Below are 20,880 nucleotides of genomic sequence, written 5' to 3'. Positions count from 1 at the left end.
GTTTCTTGCAGTAATCAGGCCTTTAGTATGACGCTAATCGTGCGTCAAAACGACTCTGCATAAGGCTCATATACTCTTAAATATTCCCTTGCACTGAGATCTTACCTGAATATTTTGTCATCTGTTATGCAATTAGCACTTTCAAGTTACAAATTAGTGTGGGCTCAGTAAACTTTGGTAGGGCATATTTCTTACGTATGATGTTTCTATATTGAAGAAATAGTGTTGATTATGTATTATTATTAAAACTAGAAATAATACTAGGTAATACTGCATTAGAGATTAACATGTTACACAATAGATGCATACAATATTATTGCATATAATGTTTATTAGATATTATTTATAACCTTCGAACTAATACGTAAGTAATTTAGAAATGCAGATGCTACAATCTGCATTGGATTTTCTTTTACCATACAGAAATTTAGTCAGCTTAAGTAATGCAAATATGCAGTCCCGGTACCCGGAGGTGGGTAGGGGGCCTGACCCCCAAAACTTTTCATGGCCCCTCCAGACCTTATCACAAAATGCTATTATTAATACAAAAAATACAATTTAGCTATTGGTAAGAGAATGTTTAATGACTTACGCCCCCTAACATATTTTGCCCCCCCCCCCCCCCAAACACCTGTGGCTGGTTGCGGGCCTGTAAATACGTACATTGTTCCAGGGTTCTTTACGTAAGTCGAAATTAATCATAACTCAAGATTTGTTTCAAACACATATGAAAAAATGCCGGAAAAGTCAGAAGAATATTCTTTAATAATACTGGAATGCCCAAGTTTCATTGTATAATTTGGTTTATAACTGGAATACAGAACTATATTTTTTACCATGCCAATGCCAATGCCAAAATAGTTCAGGAGCGATTAATTAATTAAGTCATACCTCGCTCACTGGATAATTGCAAAATAGAAATAATGGGTGGTATTCAGAGAGAATTCGTTAATCGAGCGTTAATCACAGACTAGTTAGTAGCATACTAAATTTTAACTAAAGACGGTATACTTTTAGTTATTCAGAGTCTACTTTGAGTACAACTGAAATGATGATTTGGGTATGATTAACTTATAGAACCCCAATGCATCGGGTGAGAAAAATAAATGTGGCAACTACGGAAAAGTAGATCAGCGCATGCGTAGTCTGTAAAAATGAAAACACATGAAATACGAAATACGAAATGTGTCGCACGCTAAACCGTGGGTAAAAGATTAGCCTCTGCTCTAGATTAATTAGTCACATTTGATTAACTTCGTCAAATACTACGTCCTAATCAGAGTCTCTAAATACAATTTCGATAACCATCCGTTAGTAATCCTCTTAGTATGACGTTAATCAGACTTCAAAACGACTCTGCATAGGCCCTAATAAATTTAAATCTACTTATTTCAGGGGACTCATTCTGTAACGGTTTGCGTCAACGAAACGCAAAATCTGTTTTAGTTTGCGATAATCGGGATAAGAGTCATAATTTATTTTTTGCATGTTTAGAGTTATGTTACGAAGGGGAACGCAGTATGGAATAAAGTCAGAGACAAACTACCGTCCGTAAATTTTACCGATATGAGAAATTTGAAAAGTAAGTATAAATTTTCGAAATTCAGAGTCTGTCTGTAGATTTTTTTTTTGTGTGTGTAAGATATAGATATTTGCTTATTTTGACCATTTTGATTTTAATAGAACTGTTCGTGACTGACGTAGGTCTCACTTCACTTGCACTTGACGTGATAAAAATGTACAAATTGGCAATTAATGACTTCGAATTCCGTGCCATAAATTTAACTGTTTTCCCAAAAGATTGAAAAGCTTTATATGTATATCCTACTACAAACATACGTTTTCAAGTCCAAGATTCTTCCGCTATCTGCCACAATCACCCTTAGTTTGTTACATTGAAGGTAATAGTATACATGAGAACGTCGTGATCTGCGTTTCTTCTGTATTCTACCTAACCTAACCTAACCACTTCTACATGAAATACCATAAATTTTCTACATAGTGCAATAATAAGAAGTATCCATGTGCACAAGACATGCGATATGCGTTAAATCCCCCCCCCCCTTACACACACATAGTCATAGATAAAGTACAAGGGAACTACACATGCAGATATGAAGTACAGGTACGTTCTGTTTTATTTTCGTATCAGTCGATAAGTAAATCAAAGTCGCTTTGTTACCCCCTTGGTAAGTTCGTAGATACTCAATGAATAATCCCTGAAAGTATGAGCGTCCAGCTCCTTCGGGAACTGACGCGGCTTTACGCATACTATATCCCATTGAATTAATACGATACAAAATAATTATTATTAACGTTACTTAATGATATAGGTGAGTGGTGGGACCTAGATCTGCACTTGAAGTTGTTAAACCTCAAATGAGGTTAATAAAGAAGAAGAAAACCTACTTTAAAAAAAGCTAATATAATCTTTGATACTTGTTAAAGAGCGTTTGCTGGACAAGGAAGATTTAAATGTGTACATACTTTTTAATGTAATTTTACATCGTTAAAAAACCTTTTGTCATGAGAGGCTAATGCCTTACGTAAAACTACTTCTCAGTTGTACTTGTTAGATTAAAATCTTCATTTTTACTTTGACCAATAGTCGGTAATCATATAAAGGTATATTTCTGTCAATAAGAATGTAACTTTAACATTTTCAATAATCTACGCTGATCTGGTGTGAATTTGATGATTTTGATTTAACTTTACAATGGCCGCTCCAATTGGAATCCTTACGTAGAGACGAAAAATTACACATTGTTAACATTAACAAATGTTAACAAAATGGGTTCTAACTCCCCTCACTCTAGGCTAACCCAACCCTACCGTACACTACTTGCCCCTAACTTAATTTATTCTACCCTATACTATTTTTCTGTATCCATTTATAGTGATACTACTTATTGACGCGCAGCAGGAGTACGTATTATAAATTTAGCCCATGATTTTGTTTTCAAAATTCTGAAGTACCTTCAATTAAAGCTGAGGGTTAACTGCCGCAGATGGTAGCCTAGAAATACAAAATTTACGGAGAAAAGAAAAGAAGCAGACTAAATGTGATAATGACATTAACAAATGTTAGAAAGGCCATTAATGCAGGGTGATTAATAAGGGAGAAAACTTGCGTTAAATTGTGGTCTCTGTGTGTTCGCGGATTGATGCGATACGAAGTGAAGTGGCAGTAGAGCATAATCTGACAGTGTTTCAAACCACTGTGATATTAACTAACTTAGGATATGTATGCTGCAGTATTATCAAGGGGGTCAAGGTGGAACACAACGAGCCCTGTGGGGCTTCTAACCCGTTCCTACTACTATTATTACTATTACTGATACTATAGATCCGTATAGTAAAACAGCCCGCACTTTTTATCAATAAAGTTCTGTGTGCAAAGTGGACTAAATACCACGTGACATTACGTCACGCTCAAGATGGTGCAACTCCAATGTAAAAATAACCTCACCCTTTGTGAAGACATTATATTTAATCGGCCGCATTGTTTTAGTCATTAATAAATAGTGTGTAATTTGCAACACTTTAGAGTTCCAACCTACTAATTTTACGCACTAACACTATTTTATGTATACGGGTGAAGGAAAGAGTAAAACATGCGTGAAAATAAGAAATATTTGTGATTAATAGTGAATAGTGAAGACCAGAAATGAAACAGGGATAATTGAAACTAAGATATAGGCCTATATATAAACGTAAGAACAGATATGTTGTAATACAACGTTGAAAACAAATTTATTGGGTTTTATCCGGGACAGCCATCTGCGGAAGTTTAGCCAAACCTGATATCACAGAGGGTTTTGGAATAATTATAGTTTAGGATTGAACTAGCCTTCGACTAGCTGAAGAGTTCGCCCTCCGAGTCCGCATTTCCCACCATCTGCGGCACTTTAGCCAAATTTACTGTAAGTGGGTAGTAGTTCGTAATGCAATGTATTCTTGTAGTGTACGTATCACTGTCAATGCTGAAAAGGTAACGGATTTAGGTGCAATGTCTACAATAAAAATATAGATTTTTAAAAACGCATTTGTTTCTGAGTTTAGTTTAGCTTAAAATGCACAAGTTAGATTTGTTTTAAATATACGTTACGTTAGCTTACCATTGGCTTGTGTAGCTTAGATCAAATAAATTTAGCTTAGCTTTCTTAAATATTGCTTAGGGAAGCTTGGTTCCCATAAATGTGCCTAATGATAGCTTAGAAAGTTTAAGAAAAGTTCAGCTATTTAGTTTTTTCTTAGATTAGATTATCATCGCAAATGTAGCTTAGATTAGCTTCAGTTTAAGATAGGTTAGCTTATCTTTAGTTGGTACATACAAAATATTAATGAGCTATACCGACAAGCTGTAAGATATGGTTTCTCCCATCAAAATGAGCAAACAGTTCATGTGAAGTAAATTGCATAGTTTCAAAGACATGAATGTCCAAAACAAGGCTTCGCTGCACCCATAACGAAAGTAAACCTCCAGCGAAAGTGTCGCGGTTAGGAAGATGTACATTGGGTTAATGTGTCTTGATAGATAATTTCTAGTTGTATAAAGATAACCAAGAAAGTTCTGTTGCTTTTTCACCCACCACCTTCGAACACTAATTTGTCACCTAAGACGTACCTGAAAGATCAAAGATAGACCCATCAGTATCGAAAACTCTCTGCCAACGTTCTGGAAGGCCATAGATTCCATCGCGGTAAAACTTGGTGAGTCGTAAAGCCAAGAAAGTATCAATGCATTTTGCACCTCTACTAGGGATTTGAACTGGCATTCTCTAAAGTAATTGTCCAAGGAACGGAACAGATGATAACCCGACAGTGCAATGTCCGATGAGTATAGCGGATGCAATAGCGTTTCCCATCCAAGATGTAGAATGTGTCCCGGGTCATTCTAGCCACGTCGGACTTAGCGTTGTCTTGTACTAGAAGGAGCCCTTTGCGATTCAGATGTACTGGTTCAGAGCTTTCAGTTTTTTCTTGAACACAACTCAACTGCTGACAGCACACAGTTGCATTGATGCTCTGACCAGCTGGTAGCAGTTCTCGATGCACGATGCCGCCAGCACTCCACCAAACACGCACGATGATCTTCAGGTGCAATGCTGGTTTCAGCTGTTTTGGAACGGTTTCATGGGATGCTGACCAATAGGTACGGAGCAGTAGAGCTTCGTACAGGACCCACTTCTCATCACATGTCAACACCCTGTCCAGAAATGGCTCCTTCCTCAGACGAGACAGCAAAGGACTACATATGTCTGCTCGCGTTGCCTTCTGGTCCGAAGTCAATCCTAGTGGGACCCATCGACCCAACTTGTAGTGCTTCCAAAATTGATGGAGATGCTGCCGAATGGATTCTCCACTCACACTGGAATTGTAGTCCCAGTTCATCACATGTATGACCACTGTTCTCTTCAATTGCTGCCTGAATATCTTCATTTTGTACATGTGTTGGTCTTGCTACACGTTATGCTTCTTTGAATGTTTCGGAACCGTCCTTAAACTTGTTAAACCACCGCTGCACTGTCCGCGTAGTCATGACACCGTCACCAAAGACCTGACATATTTTCCGGCCCACTGTATCGAAGTTTGAAGCCAGTTTGAATTCGTACAGCATACACACCCTCTGTGGAGGTTCCATGTTCACTCTGTCCTTACGCAACTTCACGGTGTAATTGAACTGCCACAACCAGGTAGCATGTTGGATATACTCACACCAACAACTGACCTTCGCCTTATCTCCATTCGCATTCAACTCACGGTTTGAGGACCAATGGAACACAGACCTCCAGAAAAAGCGACAGAACTTTCTTGGTTACGTTTACAATAAGATGAGGAACAAAATATCTAGTGCTATTCTTCCATGTATAATACTTTCATACATATTTATTCATAAATGATTTAAATATAAAGGGTAACTTATCAAACACGTTGTATGAAATATGGAAATATGTTATAGTATTGGTAAAGGAATATATATGGAATAGGAAGGGACCTAATTCCACTTTCTAATCGTAAAATAAAGAATGGAGTGAAAGATTGTGATGTATGTAGAACTATACCATATAAGTAATAGAAATGCTCACCGAGTTTCAGAAAAAACCGAAAATCCTTATTAATCTGGAAGTATTTGAAATAAGGAGTGGAAGAAATTTGTGAACAAAAGTGAACAAGTTAGTATGAATTTAAATTCAACCATTTCAAAAGTGAGATTTAAACATTTTGGATGGTATGCCAAATTTCTTAAGTTCAGATTCCTAGGTCAATGAAATTTGGTTTTTACACTTTTGTTTTAGTAATTAAATATATATATCATTGTTGTTATTTTAATAAGTGTTAATATTTGACCCAGAAGAGAAGAAATAAGGGTTGAAAATTTGAAGCGAAAGGAGTGAAATTGGGCACGAGTTATTGTAATAAGATCAATTTATTTTCGAATCTCTTGACATTATAGACATAAAATTCGGTATTTTGACCTCTTATTTAATATAAAATAAACAGTTTGTTTGTGTATCTGTCTGTGTGCGGCGTTGGAACCAGACGAGTGAATCGAGAGTTATCAAATTTTGGTCTCGGGTATCTTGATCCAGGCCTCAGACCAACACGAAGCATTTCTTTTTCAAAATTCGAACCTGGATTTCTCGGGACATGTAAAAGTAGTGAAAATCATCGATATTGGTGTCACATTCATAGACTTCGCGGTCGCTCAGATTAATGCTGAAACTCCGATCACATTAGCTTCGAAATTCACCCCATTCGGCTGCAGGCCGCGGGTCACCGAGCGGGAGAGGTACCGAGACATGTAAAAATAATCCAAAATGATCGATATTAGTGTCAAATTCACAGTTCTCGCGGTCGCTGAGATCCATAATGACACTTTTATTAGCGATGACTTTCAAATTCAGCTACCATTGTATGCGGGCCAGGGGTCACCTGCGGGGAGAGTCACCGAGACATGTAAAAATTATGCAAACTGACCGATATTAGTGTCACATCCAGTTTTCGCGGTCGCTGAGATGAATGGTGATACTCCCACACGCGTTGACTTCCAAATGCAGCCCCCATCGGCTGGGGGCCAAAAGCGTTCTTTTTTCTTCAAATTTCTCAGAGGGCGTTTACAGGGGTATGTAAAAAATAGTAGAAAATGATCAATATTTTTTCCTTTCGTTGTTCAGTTTGTTTACATAGATATTTTATGTGACCCAGGAGAAGAATGGATGTTTTAGCTAGTTTAAAATAATTTTAAAATTGTGTTTTGTTTGATATTGACTTAGATGGGAAGGGAACTATGATTGGTTCAGTTGTATACCCAAACGAGGTATTCGGCTTCCGTGAAACGTTGGATTTCAGATATATATTTTTTTCGTTTAAAATAATATACAGGGTGGCGCAAAAGTAGGTATACAACCCTGTATTGATTAAGTATAACATTCTAGCTTATGGGTTTATTTGCTTTGGCTGCTCCGTGATTAAGGTATGAGTAAAAAGGCTTTAAGAACAAATAATAAAAAAAAACTAAGCAGTAACAATAAGAAATGAATAAAAAGCAATAAGCTGATCATTACGGTATTGTATACCTGCTTTTGGGCCGGCCTGTATATTAGAACAAAATCTCATTTATAGAGTAAAATTTGATCTTGAATATTTTGATACAAGATTACTACTGTTGGTAACTTGTATGATAATACGCAGAGATAATGTACTGCAAAATATAGTGTACAGCGAAAAGAAAGCTACAATCTAAACAAGTGCTTTAAAAATTAATTGTAGTAAAATTAGACTTTGACGTAAATGTTTCTAGGGGTGGTTATATAATAGTATAATAGATACAATATTTACCACAATTCAATAATTAGTGTTCTTTGTTATTTCAGATTTCTTATGTAATTTCATTGTTTTAGCTGAAGTACTTATAGAGATATTTAATTATCGATATGCCAAAGCCAGGTGAGAAAAATATTTTCATAACCTTTGTATTAATAATATAATTAATTATAATAATAGATTACTGTATTACAGAAATTTTTCCTTCACCTTTACCCCTCTTACAATCGGAATATTCGAAAATACTGGGAAACGTGTAAAAGAACTTTTGTGTGTCACCGTCATAACTTCTGGAGGTCCATAGTTAGTTAGTTACCCTGTTTTGAGGATAAATTTTGCTCCTTCCTCCATCAGCTAAGCCAAAAAATCTAAATACCTTAGCATCTATTATAAACTTATGTCTCTTACTTGCCGATGACTTGATATATGTCAAGCTAACGCTGTGGGCTTTTATACAAGACACAACTACTAACATTCTGCTTTATATGTCACATTGAGGCATCTCTAGAAAGACATGTGTCGTTCGAAAAGAAAGAAAAAATTCGAACTGAATTGGATCAAAAATTTGCTAAATAGTTAGCTGTTAACATAACTACATAATGTTCTTAAAATACCTTGTGAAATGGTAAGATTGCTACAAACATGCAGCATATCTTTAATAAACATTTATGAGCCCAACGAATGCACACGGATCCAAGAATCATATGATAATTGTAGAAGAGATATTTCAACACCACTTAGATTCCGAACGTCCTTTTCCTATAAGTTAGTTAGAATTAATTCCCGTGGCCTTCCAGAGAATTTATTTATCAGACACTTTTACTAAGAAGTAAGACCCAGAAAGTTGTTCGCAGCACATTGACTTCGCCTAAATTGTCTTGATATTTCTTTAGCAGTCTGCCTTCTTCTTTATATTGTGCATTTACAGAGGTGTTAACCAAATAGCTTCATATTGCACAATAAGAGGGCTGATTTTGGGGGGTGAAGGTAATACTTCCATCCAAGAATTTTCTATTGAGATCGAAAGACGTAAGTTGCATTAAAGGGAACTCAATACTTATAAAAGAGAAGAAACCAAACGTGATGGTGAAGGACTACGAACAAGTGGTAAGAGCGAGAAGGAATTAACTTAAGGAAAGGGTTATTCAAGCACAGTACGTTGGCTCAAAGCGATGATACTCCGGGTGTCTTTTCTCATATTCTCTAATTTATATGAAGTCAGTGTACTAATGAATAAAAGACTCTGGCCAAAAAACAGCCATCGGCTATCCATACTTAATCAAAATTCTTCATGGTAAATATAGGTAAATATGGTAAAAATGTAAACAGCCAGAGGCAACGCAATGGCTTGATTCTTCATGCTATTTGTCTCAAATCTTTCCCATGGAAGACATAACAACTCTATCGCCGGCGATGAACTTAGTTTCTTGTCACATACAACTATTCAACTTGAAGACTTCGAAAATGAGCTCTTTCATATCTGTCCATGTCAACCTACCGCTTCCACTGTTACAACGACCCTCCGTCATAAAATCTCCCCCACCTCTGGTTTTCAATCACCCAGAAGACAAATCTCTTGGAAAGAATTAGTCACTGTCCTTGAAAGTGTTAGGAACTAGTCGTATGATAAAGGAATGTGGTAGAAAGGGAAAGACGCATGTGGTTTTATTCTATTAAATTACAAAGTAGAAAGAATGAATGTACAAAATAACAAATATATTTTATTATCTCAAATGTTCATTGTAATATGGTGTTTCTAAACTAAATGAAAATTAATTAATTCAAAGTCCAAATTTAACAAATCTTTCACATAAATGTTCTAATTCTTTACAATCCTTCACAATATCCTAAAATATCCATTACTTTTTATCCTCAGATAACCATTTTCCTCGGTCCATTATCGTCAACGTAGGCAGCACTACACAAAGTTCTCATTTTCGTGTTCTACTAACATCTGCACAATTATATCTCTAAAGTAGCAAGTGTAGTCTTAACAGAATTATGAGAACTTTGCGCAAACTGGGGTCCCGCAACTAAATTTTACTCCTAATACATGTAATTTTTTCCATGAACCCCAGTGAAGTGAATATCCGGCTAATGTGTGTCAAGGTAACGTTGAACAACCATGCTTCTCCATGAATTAATATTCCTTTCATTTCCCTATTAATATCTGTTTATACAATATGACGAAAAATTGTAGTATTCTTATAATTTTGTAACACATCCTAAAACACATTGCAGACTCTTTCGACATTTGTTGTTCTTTAGCACATGCGCCTTAGATACCGGTGGAGCTCAACGGGGTTCGGATCCCATGTTAAGCTGTAAGCCCCACATCTCATGTAGTCTCGCTGCTGAATGGTGTGGTAAATTTCTTCTTGTTTTCCCGAATCACTTAGGTTCATTAATGAATAGCGAATTAGCGAGACGCTGGTCAAACGCAAACTGTGATGATTCGCAGAAAATATTTTTAAAGTAATCGTTTCCTAAGTTTATATAGAATAACTGTTAAATAATGCGTTATTGTAGAATAATACTAATATCACAGTATTTAGCCATATTAATGCATTTCGACTTACAAATTCACTTAGCATATGGAGCTCTTTCTAGTGGATGGGAGCATTTGCCTTTTGCGTACTATATCCCGGGTGCAATACCCGGTGGAATGATCCAAAATTAGTGGAGGCACGGTGGTTCACTAGTAGAGCGCTTACATTTAATGCACAATCGTTCCTTCAGAAACAATGTTTCGGGGGGGGGGGGCACACTTAGTATTCCGGGGGACACTGCTGGTACTATTCTATTTATTAATATATTATGCACGTATTATTTTGGTTTCCTCCGGAGGGGCACTCTCAGAGCTCCGAACGGGGGGAGCGTGCCCCCCAAAAACGTCTCAAAGAAACACCTGATACATAGGGTCCGTGGTTCGATCACCTGCCCACTAAATTTTTGTTGGACAACATCGTATCTGTAATTTTTCTCGGAATACGCCAGTTTCCTCCCACATTTTCATTTGCACCAATTTCTCCATTATCATTCATTTGCCTTAGTCATCGTCTCCCTTAGCCCAAAGGGCTTAACGTAAGACGTTAAACCGAAAGATAAAACAATAATTTTGCAATCATTCATTTTCAATAATGATACGCCTTCTTAACCCTAAACATCATTACCATGGGGCATTAAAAATACAAATCAGAACACGTGTCTTAATTTAAGAGATGGTATGTAGTTAACTCAAATTGTATTAATAACGTCGTTGCGCAAGAAGAAATTTTACAATATCGTTAGGATACAACAAAAATGTGGAAAAAGGACATGTTTATCAGTCGGTAGATATCATTGGCGTCAGTAAAATTATATGGGTGAGTGGGAATCCTTGTACATATCTTTCCACAAAGATCAGATAGAAAAAAAACTTTTTTTTTTTTTTTTTTTGGAATCCTGAAGATTGATGCCTTATCACAAGCAGAGTCCGTTACGAATATTAATATGTTACTGACACTGAATTATAAACCCTTATCAAGCTTTTTATTTTGACACTAGAAAGACGCGAGTATGCAATATGATAAGTGGCGTATTTACGATTTTGTTTCGGGGAGGGCTTTGCTAACTTTCGGGGGGGGGCTTTGCCTGAAAATGTGAAAATTCTGCAAGATATTTCATATACTTTACTATAGTAAGTAAGATTTCGGGGGGGGGGGCTTAAGCCCGGAAGCCGCCCCTAAATACGCCACTGAATATGATTAATGGGATACAGCACAAAAATTATAACTAACTCTTAAATTTTAAATTTGTCTAAAAACTATGATATTGTCTAAATATGTCAACTAATATATCACATTGAGTTAAACAAAATTACATCATTGAGGACAAATTCTCAAGAGTAGCTTTTGAGAAAATCGATTTTTTTAGGGCGCTAAAAGTACACCGTTCGTTTCCAATAATAATTGATAATCATGTATCTTGTTAAAACAGATTGTTTACTTATGCATAGATGTGCTTAATATGTAAAATAAAGTATCTATTGCTGTATTTCTTCTAACAACGACACACACACGATTCTAACAATGACGCATATACTACTAGTAGTAAGTTGCCCACTTCTTAAGATGTTAAAAGATTCGAGAAAGAAATATTTAAACACTTAAGAAATCAAAACAGGAGCTATTAGAGGAATGTGTAATCTGCCTGGGTTGTTTCGAACACTAAGGCTCTATGAGACGTGCGTCAAAGTATGAAGATGAAACCCTAATCACAAGAATGTGTTCAAAATTTTAAAAGTTCTGTCACGGAGATTCAAACCCAGGACCACGTAAGTACAAGACCAGTGGGAAAGGGTTTAAACCTCTAGAGCAGTGGTTCTCAACCTAATTTCTATCACGACCCCAAGTTTATCACATCGTCTTACCAGCGACCTCCTTACAAATTTTGGTTTGTAATAAGATTATGTGGGATTCTTTCTATACCTATTGCGGAGATCTCAATATATCCATCTGTTTCTATAATAGTAGAATCCATTTCTTGTATTTAGTGGACAGTAACAGTAATATAGGTGCCTTCCATTTCAATTCGGGCAGAGCATGTACCATCACCATCTCAGATATTGTTGAAACTTTCTTTTTATAGCAACTAGACATGTTTTTAAGAGACCCATATTTCTTTTTTTGTTTTGTCAAAAAAAAAAAAAATCCCGCCAAGTAATGGGCCATCAAAGACGGGGAGTACAATTTATGAATTGTAGAAGACATGGAAAATGGTCAACTTCGGAGCCTCACCATTCGGCTATGAAGACAGGTAGAGTTATAATTCTTGTTGTGGTATGTACATAAGGATATAAATAAACTATATTTTATTATAGTTTGGTTTGCGCATGCGTATCTTTTTGTACATAAATTAACAAATGAACGTCAATTTATCTGAAAAGTCGAAGTTTTCGAATTTTTTTCGAGCACTCCCGGTTCGAATTTTAAAATTCTGTTTTCACGGTTGGTAAGACGTAGCTACCCACTTTCCAAAAAAAAAAAAAAAAAAATTGTATCTCTTCTGTGTGCAACCGTTTTGTCGCAAAAAATTCGAGAAATTATAAAATTTTCAAAATCGCCATTTTTGGGCGCCATTTTCTCGAAAACACCATCTTTTAAAAATCTGAAATTTTGTCAGAGGGTTTAACTTTACATGAATAATAAACACACCAAATACCATTCTCGACCAATGCTTCATGAATTAACTGCAGCCTTTTAAAGTTAGCGAAGTTTTGTTAAGTTTGATGTCACAGTTAGCAACACTGGGAACAATAAAAGTGCAATGATTTGATTATGTTTGTGGTTCACATTTATTAAATGAAGAATAAAATGTTTTCTTGTCTTTTTTTTTATTATTTTGATCAAGAAGGCTCTCTGAAATAGGAAATTGAGCCTTTCCCTACTCCTCCGTTTTCTTAAACCGAAATAATCTGAGGTGGAAATTACGATTACGAAACATACAAATTTTAAGTTTACTTGAAATGTCCATCCAAAAAATGGTCCGTCCAAAAAATCTGATGATCTACTAAAAGCCTGAACTGTTACCTCAGTGATGATTTGGAATGCTCTAGACCAGCGTTTCCCAACCGATGTGCCGCGGCGCACTGGTGTGCCGCGAGGAATCGAAACAAAATTATTAATTTTATAGCAATCAAATTGCAAATGTAGGGGAAAATTTATATTTGTATTTCACATTACTATGAACCTCTACTATGAATCTACAATTTTAAGTTTCATACCGGGTTACTGTTCTGTACATTTCTAATGTTGGAAAAAAGTATTTGTTATTATTGTTATGACCATTATTGCTTCTTTACTGCTGCAGACTATTTCGTAACTTGAAAATTTAAAATATCATCCAATCCTTTCGAAAAATTACCTACATTTGTGTTTTAAAAGTAGAAGAGATGTGTTTGTTCGATCATTATTTAGTGATCTTACTTCTTAGTGAAAGGTTGGACACAGTTTTTAAAGAGAAAGCGTATTTTTTAAACAACCTGAGTCCAATATTTCTTTGCAATTGTTTTCTATTTTTAAATTAGAATGAAAAATAAGCATAATGATTTACCACGGGGAAAAACCAGTGATAGAGCTTTCTTCTCTGTGAGAAGGAGATCAATAATCACAGAAAAAATACCACTGTGTTTTATATTTACAGTGTGCCGCGAGAATCCAAGTAACACCCGTATTGTGCCGCAAGTTGAAAAAAGGTTGGGAAACGCTGCTCTAGACAAAGTCTCAATTAAGTGCGATGTCATTACAGTGATCATGTCAAAAAGGACAAAAAGGACAAAAAGTTTAAAAAATCGAAACGTTTTGTTACGCGTTCCAAAGAAATTTACTGACTTTTTAAACAGAACAATCCCAACACAAGAATGGGTCACTCGGAATTTTACAGTATTCGACTAAAGTGGGTCAGTCCGCGACCTGCGAGGGAAGTGTGTATATATATGTGTGCGTATTGTATATACAAATTTTAAGTTAGCTGCTACTGCGTTGCTACAAATCAAAGGTGCAGCCTGTATTGAAGCTGTCATGAGTGACCTATTTCCTTTAGTACTATGATCCGTAGAAAATGACACCTGTCTTCTTCAAGAATGTGGTGAATGTCCTGGAGAGGAAGGAATAAGCATGGAATCTTTAATTATTGATCCTGATGAAAATGAAAGTGTTACGTATGTCATATGGGAAAACAATAATTTCGTTAAAAAACTGTGCCACTTTCTGTTTTCGTATCGTATATTGCTGGTTTAACTGTGAGAATTGTAATTCATGACTACATCAAGAAAATCTCAACGAGAATTAATTGCTACCGAAAAGCAACGTATAAAATTGCAAGATACAAATTCTATTTTACTTCATGTGGACTTCGCTGAAAACTGGACTGTTATTCTGCAAAGTGAAATTCAGAGTTATCACCGGAATATGAAACAACTGACAGTTTTGTTGTAATAAAAGGCGATAAAACACATGATTTGGCTCATGTACTCATAGCCACAGACAAGATTCTAAAAATACTCGAAGATAAGCGAAAATATATTTTATAGAAAAAGGTTTGAATACGAGAAAATAAGTGTCTACAATTTCCCAAACCGTGTCAGTGATTTCTGATGGTGCTGCATCCCACTTTAAAAATCACTTTCAGATGTTCGAGATGCAGACAGGTTTGATAAAGCAGTGGTTTTGCAGTGAAACCGGGCATGCAAGGGTTTCTGCGACGGTTTTGAGAGGGGGTGTAAAGAATGTGGCAACGCGGCATAACCTTAGGCACATGCAGATACACAGTATTAAAACCGCAGAAGAAAAAATGAAATGAAATCTTTAAGTTTTACGTCCCACGCTTATGCCGGTTAGGCTAAAGGAGACTGTGATTATGATAAATGAATGAAATGGTGGAATGCATAAAGTGGGAGGAAACGGGATAACCCCGGAGAAAACCCACGAGCACGGTGTTTGTTCACCACAAAGCCCACACGGCGCGATCTGGGATCGAAACAGGGACCCCAAGCACCGGAGGTGAACGCTCTACCACTGAGCCACCGCGCCCCCACTAAAACCGCAGAAGAATTCGAGAATATAGTGCAAGTACAAACTCCGGATATTACTTTCGTTTTGTCGCCTGGAACTGAATTCGACGACTTCCGGAAGAAAAAAAGGGAAAGTATGCGACCGGTAACTGGTATTCAACGAAGTCATCTTTGGCTTTCGGAAAATGGCGAAGTTCTTATGGCAGTAACGGGTCACCATGAACTAACTTCATGCTTCCCCCAAAATCGAACTTCTGCAATTCAAAGTGTAGATTTAAGAAATCTGCAGAAAGGAACTTTTGTTACATAGATATATGTATGATAACCAGTAGTGCGTAGCAGAAATATTATGAATAAATCATCAATTACGTGAAGTTCAAGTGCTGTTTATGCTTCCATCTTCAGAATTTGTGACTATCGACAATGTCCTACGCAGGGGCGGATCCAGGACGGACTTTTGGAACGGGGGGGGGGGAAGTGGTAATACTGCTACTTAGAGCTACTTTTAAGAGCTCCAAACTCTGAGATCGGTTTTATTTATATATAAAATAAAAAAAGTTTCTTCCCCCTAGATCCACTCCTGAACGAATTGTGAGTGAGCCAACACCTATTGGAGCACCTGCACGGTTACATGCTATTAGCGAAGAAGACACCAACCAAGCAAATGATTGGTCCATGTAAAAAATAAAAAAATAAAAAACAATCAGTGAAATTTTGTTTCCGAAGACCATTTTAAGTAAGTGAACTTGAAATTTGTGCGTTTCGTAATCGTAATTTCCACCTCAGATTATTTCGGTTTAAGAAAACGGAGGAGTAGGGGAGGCTCATTTTACTATTTCAGAGAGCCTTCTTGATCAAAATAATAATAATAAAAAAAAAAACAGTCAAGAAAACCTTTTATTCTTCATTTAATAAATGTGAACCACAAACATAATCAAATCATTGCACTTTTATTGTTCCCAGTGTTGCTAACTGTGACATCAAAGTTAACGAAACTTTGCTAACTTTAAAAGGCTGCAGTTAATTCATGAAGCATTGGTCGAGAATGGTATTTGGTGTGTTTATTATTCATGTAAAGTTAAACCCTCTGACAAAATTTCAGAATTTTAAAAGATGGTGTTTTCGAGAAAATGGCGCCCAAAAATGGCGATTTTTGAAAATTTTACAATTTCTCGAATTTTTTGCGACAAAACGGTTGCACACAGAAGAGATACAATTTTTTTTTTCGGAAAGTGGGTAGCTACGTCTTACCAACCGTGAAAACAGAATTTTAAAATTCGAACCGGAAGTGCTCGAAAAAAATTCGAAAACTTCGACTTTTCAGATAAATTGACGTTCATTTGTTAATTTATGTACAAAAAGATACGCATGCGCAAACCAAACTATAATAAAATATAGTTTATTTATATCCTTATGTACATACCACAACAAGAATTATAACTCTACCTGTCTTCATAGCCGAATGGTGAGGCTCCGAAGTTGACCATTTTCCATGTCTTCTACAATTCATAAATTGTACTCCCCGTCTTTGATGGCCCATTACTTGCCGGGATTTTTTTTTCGACAAAACAAAAAAAAATATATATATATATGGGTCTCTTAAAAACATGTCTAGTTGCTATAATAAAGTTTCAACAATATCTGAGATGGTGATGGTACAATTTTATATTTTTTTGCCTGAGTTGAAATGGAAGGAACCTATATTCCTCATGATGAATGTACTGGCTCAAAAAGGATATTAAACCCCTTCATTGAAGAGGTCATCAAAGTAACTGATCTAATCCTATAACTTCTTGACGAACTAATAGAATTATCATGCGACAAGTCGTTGCAACTGTTTTTTCTGTAACGAAGACTTGGACAAGTTCTGGCTGAAGAGGAGAAAAGAATGTCATGGTCTGGTATATGCTGCTTTAAAAGTGATAATTCCATTTGTTACATCATACCTGTGCGAAAGTGTTTTCTCTTCCATGATAAGCATTAAAACAAAGACAACAAAAATCGCTTATTAATTGAAAATGATTTGATAATGTGGTCACGAAGATTACATCAGATATTGGCGCACTAGTGGAATCACAAAATGCTCAGGCATCTCACTAGCTTTCAATTTTAATTGTATTTCAATATGCAGATTTTGTTGTAATTGAATTTTTCTGTTTTTTCAATATGTACTTCTCATTAGTTTCATCACGTATCTCTTCCACTTCATCACCATGTGGAATTTCTTACTACCTGCAATCTCCTTCAGTCAGCCAACATATTATTATCTCTCAGCTATATTCCTGGGGACCAGAGAATATTTTTTAAATATTCTAAAGGAATGACCAGAAAAGACATTTCCTCACTTTCGGTTGTGGCGCTCTGTTATCTGTCAAGCGTAAATTTTATGGTACTACGCACATTGTGGATGAAATGCAAATGCAGAACCATGAATTACAGAACGTATTCACAGGTTGAGTTACTTTATTATTATTAGTTTCTCAGTTTTCTTTTTCTTTATTTTCTTATTACGTGATCCACACCAGCAACAGTGATTTCTAGTATAGCCGTGGTCTCTGGTCGACCGAAACGCTTTGCGTCAGTCAATGTTGACATTTCAGTTTTAAACTTTCCGTGCCACTCATATATCTCCTGGAGCAACACACAGAAATCGTCATATTGTATCAGCATTCTCCGATGGGTGTGTGTTTGGTTTTCTCCCTCACTGCACAATAATACTATCTGGCTCGTTGATCCTCCTTGGGGCATGTCTCCAATGAAGCGACTATGTTACTTCGGTCCCCGTTCTCACATTTCTCATCTAACCATATGTGTTGATACCACCAACAAAATATAATAAATAGTTGTTATACATATTAGAAATAGGACTATCTACTGTGTTGTTATTTATTAAATTAAAACATTAATGTTCCTTTTCCACTTCACCTGGAATTCTACTGTTGAAAAATCAGTTTAGTTAAAAAAAACTGACATGTACATTAGATTTATATCTCACTTTAATCACATGACAGTGTTGCCAACGACACGAGACGAGAGATATGAGAAAAGTTACAGATTTTCCGATAGAAACAAATAGACGAGAAAGTACATTCTCTACATCTTTTCGAGACGAAATAGCTCCAAACCTTGTCCCATGGACAACACCAACTAATTGCTAATCAACTGATAAGGAAACTTGCTGTTTCTGATTAAACTTAACATAGCTACCACTGAGTTTCACAGAGATTTGTCTTGGCATATTCTTATAAGTAAAGGGTCCAAATGGATGAATCGAGTTGCGGGATGGGACCTAGTGCGCCTGACAGAGGATGTGAAAATATGTATATATGCAAAGTTATAACGCCTGAGCGCCGTAAGAAACGGAGAAAGAGGGGGTCAAAGTTTGTGGGAGAAGGGCTCTGCTATGTTATTGAAATACATCAAATAAACTGTTGAATCGTAAAAATAGTGAAAGATAAATAATGCAAACGGTAGTAGTTTCATATATTGGTAAAAGAAGAATAGGCAGAATAGATTACGAACCTTCGCCGCCATCTTCAAACCCGCCATTTTGAAATCTTTGATATATTTTTTTTAGTAGATAGAAAAGGTAGTCATGTGATATATCAATTAGAGCCAGCATGTTCTCAAAAAGTCAATTATGAACATTAGGGATCGTTATCTCTACATATTTGGAAGATTTTGGCCCTTCTGTATACTTATTTACGAAAACCTAAGAGACTGATACTCGTATGTTGAAAGTTTGGATTATCACGGAAACAAATTTAAGTTAAACATATATACACAAACCAAGAAAACTAACAGTGAAATTTGTAATAATAATAATAATAATGTAATAATATACAAGTTGGAGATTTTAATGTAGAAGTATACATATTCAGAAAATGTGTCATAATTCATGTTGTAATTTTTTTTTTTTTTCAGATGAAGTCCCTGATGCACTGTCGTATCTTAAAACCAGCAACCGACTTCTGGTGGTGTCCAGTTTGAAGCTTCTGAAAAGTATGTTCAGTGTAAAAGTTGAATGGTTTGCTAAAGATTTGTACATGTTATTAGTTAGAATAACTTAACATTACAAAGTATAGTCACAATCAAAAGTTTACGTCTTTTCCTACATACTTTCTTGTTAATGACATTCTTAATGAATGAACAAATAACCACCGTTTACGCCAATGCTAAAAGTACTGACACTTGAAATATGTTTAATTACTCTTTTATACTAGTTTCAGAACGCTGGATTGAATGAAACTATTTTTAAACGTATTTGTCATAGGCTTGCAAGGAATTGTATATGCCAATATTAAGATCATTGTTTTTCATGATCTCATAAACAATATATATGATTGAAAATATTTCCATTGGATATTACATAATAAAATTAGCATAAAATGCACAATTAAAGATTGTTCCAAGCGTACACACTTTTACCATTGACACCAGCGGTAGATCAAATATTCTGAATTTTGAGATCATTTTTCTCGCAATGTATAGAGAAGATACGTTTAAAAATAGTTCTGCTGGATTTTAACATTCTCAAATTTGTATAAAAAAACACGATTAGAAATGTATCCAAACGTGAGTACATATACCATTAGCACTAGCGTAGTTCCTTAGGAACAATTTTCTTTGTTGTCATAGGTACCTAATTCTCCGAAACGAACCAAACCCAGTCCTCAAATTGGAGCTCTTTCAAACTTTATTGGCAAGAATGTTAACTTTTTGGGTTTTGTTCCTTTCACCCCTTCATTCTGGAAAACTTTCAATCCCAAGCCCTGAAGTTCATTGTACCCCACTAACAAACTTAGATGAGGTACTGAAATTTGGAAAATGGGGTTGAATTTACTCCCATCCACCCAGTTAATGGATTGCAACCCAAACACAAAGATGTCTGGGACTGTTGAGAGATTCCACACACCAAACTTTATTAAAATCTGAACGCTGAGGCTATGAAGAGTTGAGTACTCTTTTACGATGACATTTGGATAAATGCTTGGTTAGTTGATTTTAATTTTACTGCTCTTTTCAGCGGTACAACTATATAAAATGTGGTCTTAACAGCTTAATGTGGGATATAAACCACTGAGCTCTCATCGGGAATTGAATCCCAGATGTCCAGCAGGAAAAACGCGTGCGCTAACCAGCCTCACGAAGAAGCACCCAGATCAATTGTATTGCTGGGTTCAAGATCAAGGTTTACAGTAGACTAGGGGTGGCCAGAATCGGTTCCTGGTGAAACCGGTTTTCGGTTCTGAACGGATCTGGTTCTAGAAGATCCGGTTACGGAACCGGTTTTTCGGATCCATGTCTGGAACCGGTTCCCAAGATCTGGTTTTGGAACTGTTTTTCGGATCCAGGTCCGGAACTGGTTCCCAAGATCTGGTTCTGGAACTGGGTTTCCGGATCCAGGTCCGAAACTGATTCCTAAGATCCGGTTCTGAAACCGGGTTTTCGGATCCAGGTCTGGAACCGGTTCCGAAACTTCGTACGCCAAACCCGAGCTG

The 20,880-nt window shown here is 36.2% G+C and overlaps 2 protein-coding genes across 4 annotated transcripts in view; one reads left to right on the top strand and one right to left on the bottom strand.

The window, feature by feature from the left end:
* Positions 1-20,880, bottom strand: part of LOC145671053 (5-hydroxytryptamine receptor-like) — a 1,055,419-nt gene that overhangs the window by 11,595 nt on the left and 1,022,944 nt on the right. The gene's annotated exons all lie outside the window — the stretch shown is intronic.
* The window catches only part of LOC145671054 (phospholipid scramblase 1-like), an 83,036-nt gene continuing 64,578 nt past the window's right edge, over positions 2,423-20,880 (top strand). For both annotated transcript variants that reach the window (XM_081739742.1, XM_081739740.1), the window contains exons 1-3: positions 2,423-2,625; positions 7,878-7,950; positions 19,304-19,381. In XM_081739742.1, the coding sequence (XP_081595868.1) occupies positions 7,938-7,950; positions 19,304-19,381 (91 nt within the window). In that variant the 5' untranslated portion in view covers positions 2,423-2,625; positions 7,878-7,937. The remainder of the gene's footprint in view (positions 2,626-7,877; positions 7,951-19,303; positions 19,382-20,880) is intronic.

The sequence above is a fragment of the Thermobia domestica genome, chromosome 15 (genome assembly GCF_964235325.1).
Source record: "Thermobia domestica chromosome 15, izTheDome1.hap1.1, whole genome shotgun sequence".
In the NCBI taxonomy this organism is placed as follows: domain Eukaryota; kingdom Metazoa; phylum Arthropoda; class Insecta; order Zygentoma; family Lepismatidae; genus Thermobia; species Thermobia domestica.
The sequence above is the reverse complement of the archived record's forward strand: the minus strand, read 5'-3'. Positions and strand labels throughout refer to the sequence as shown.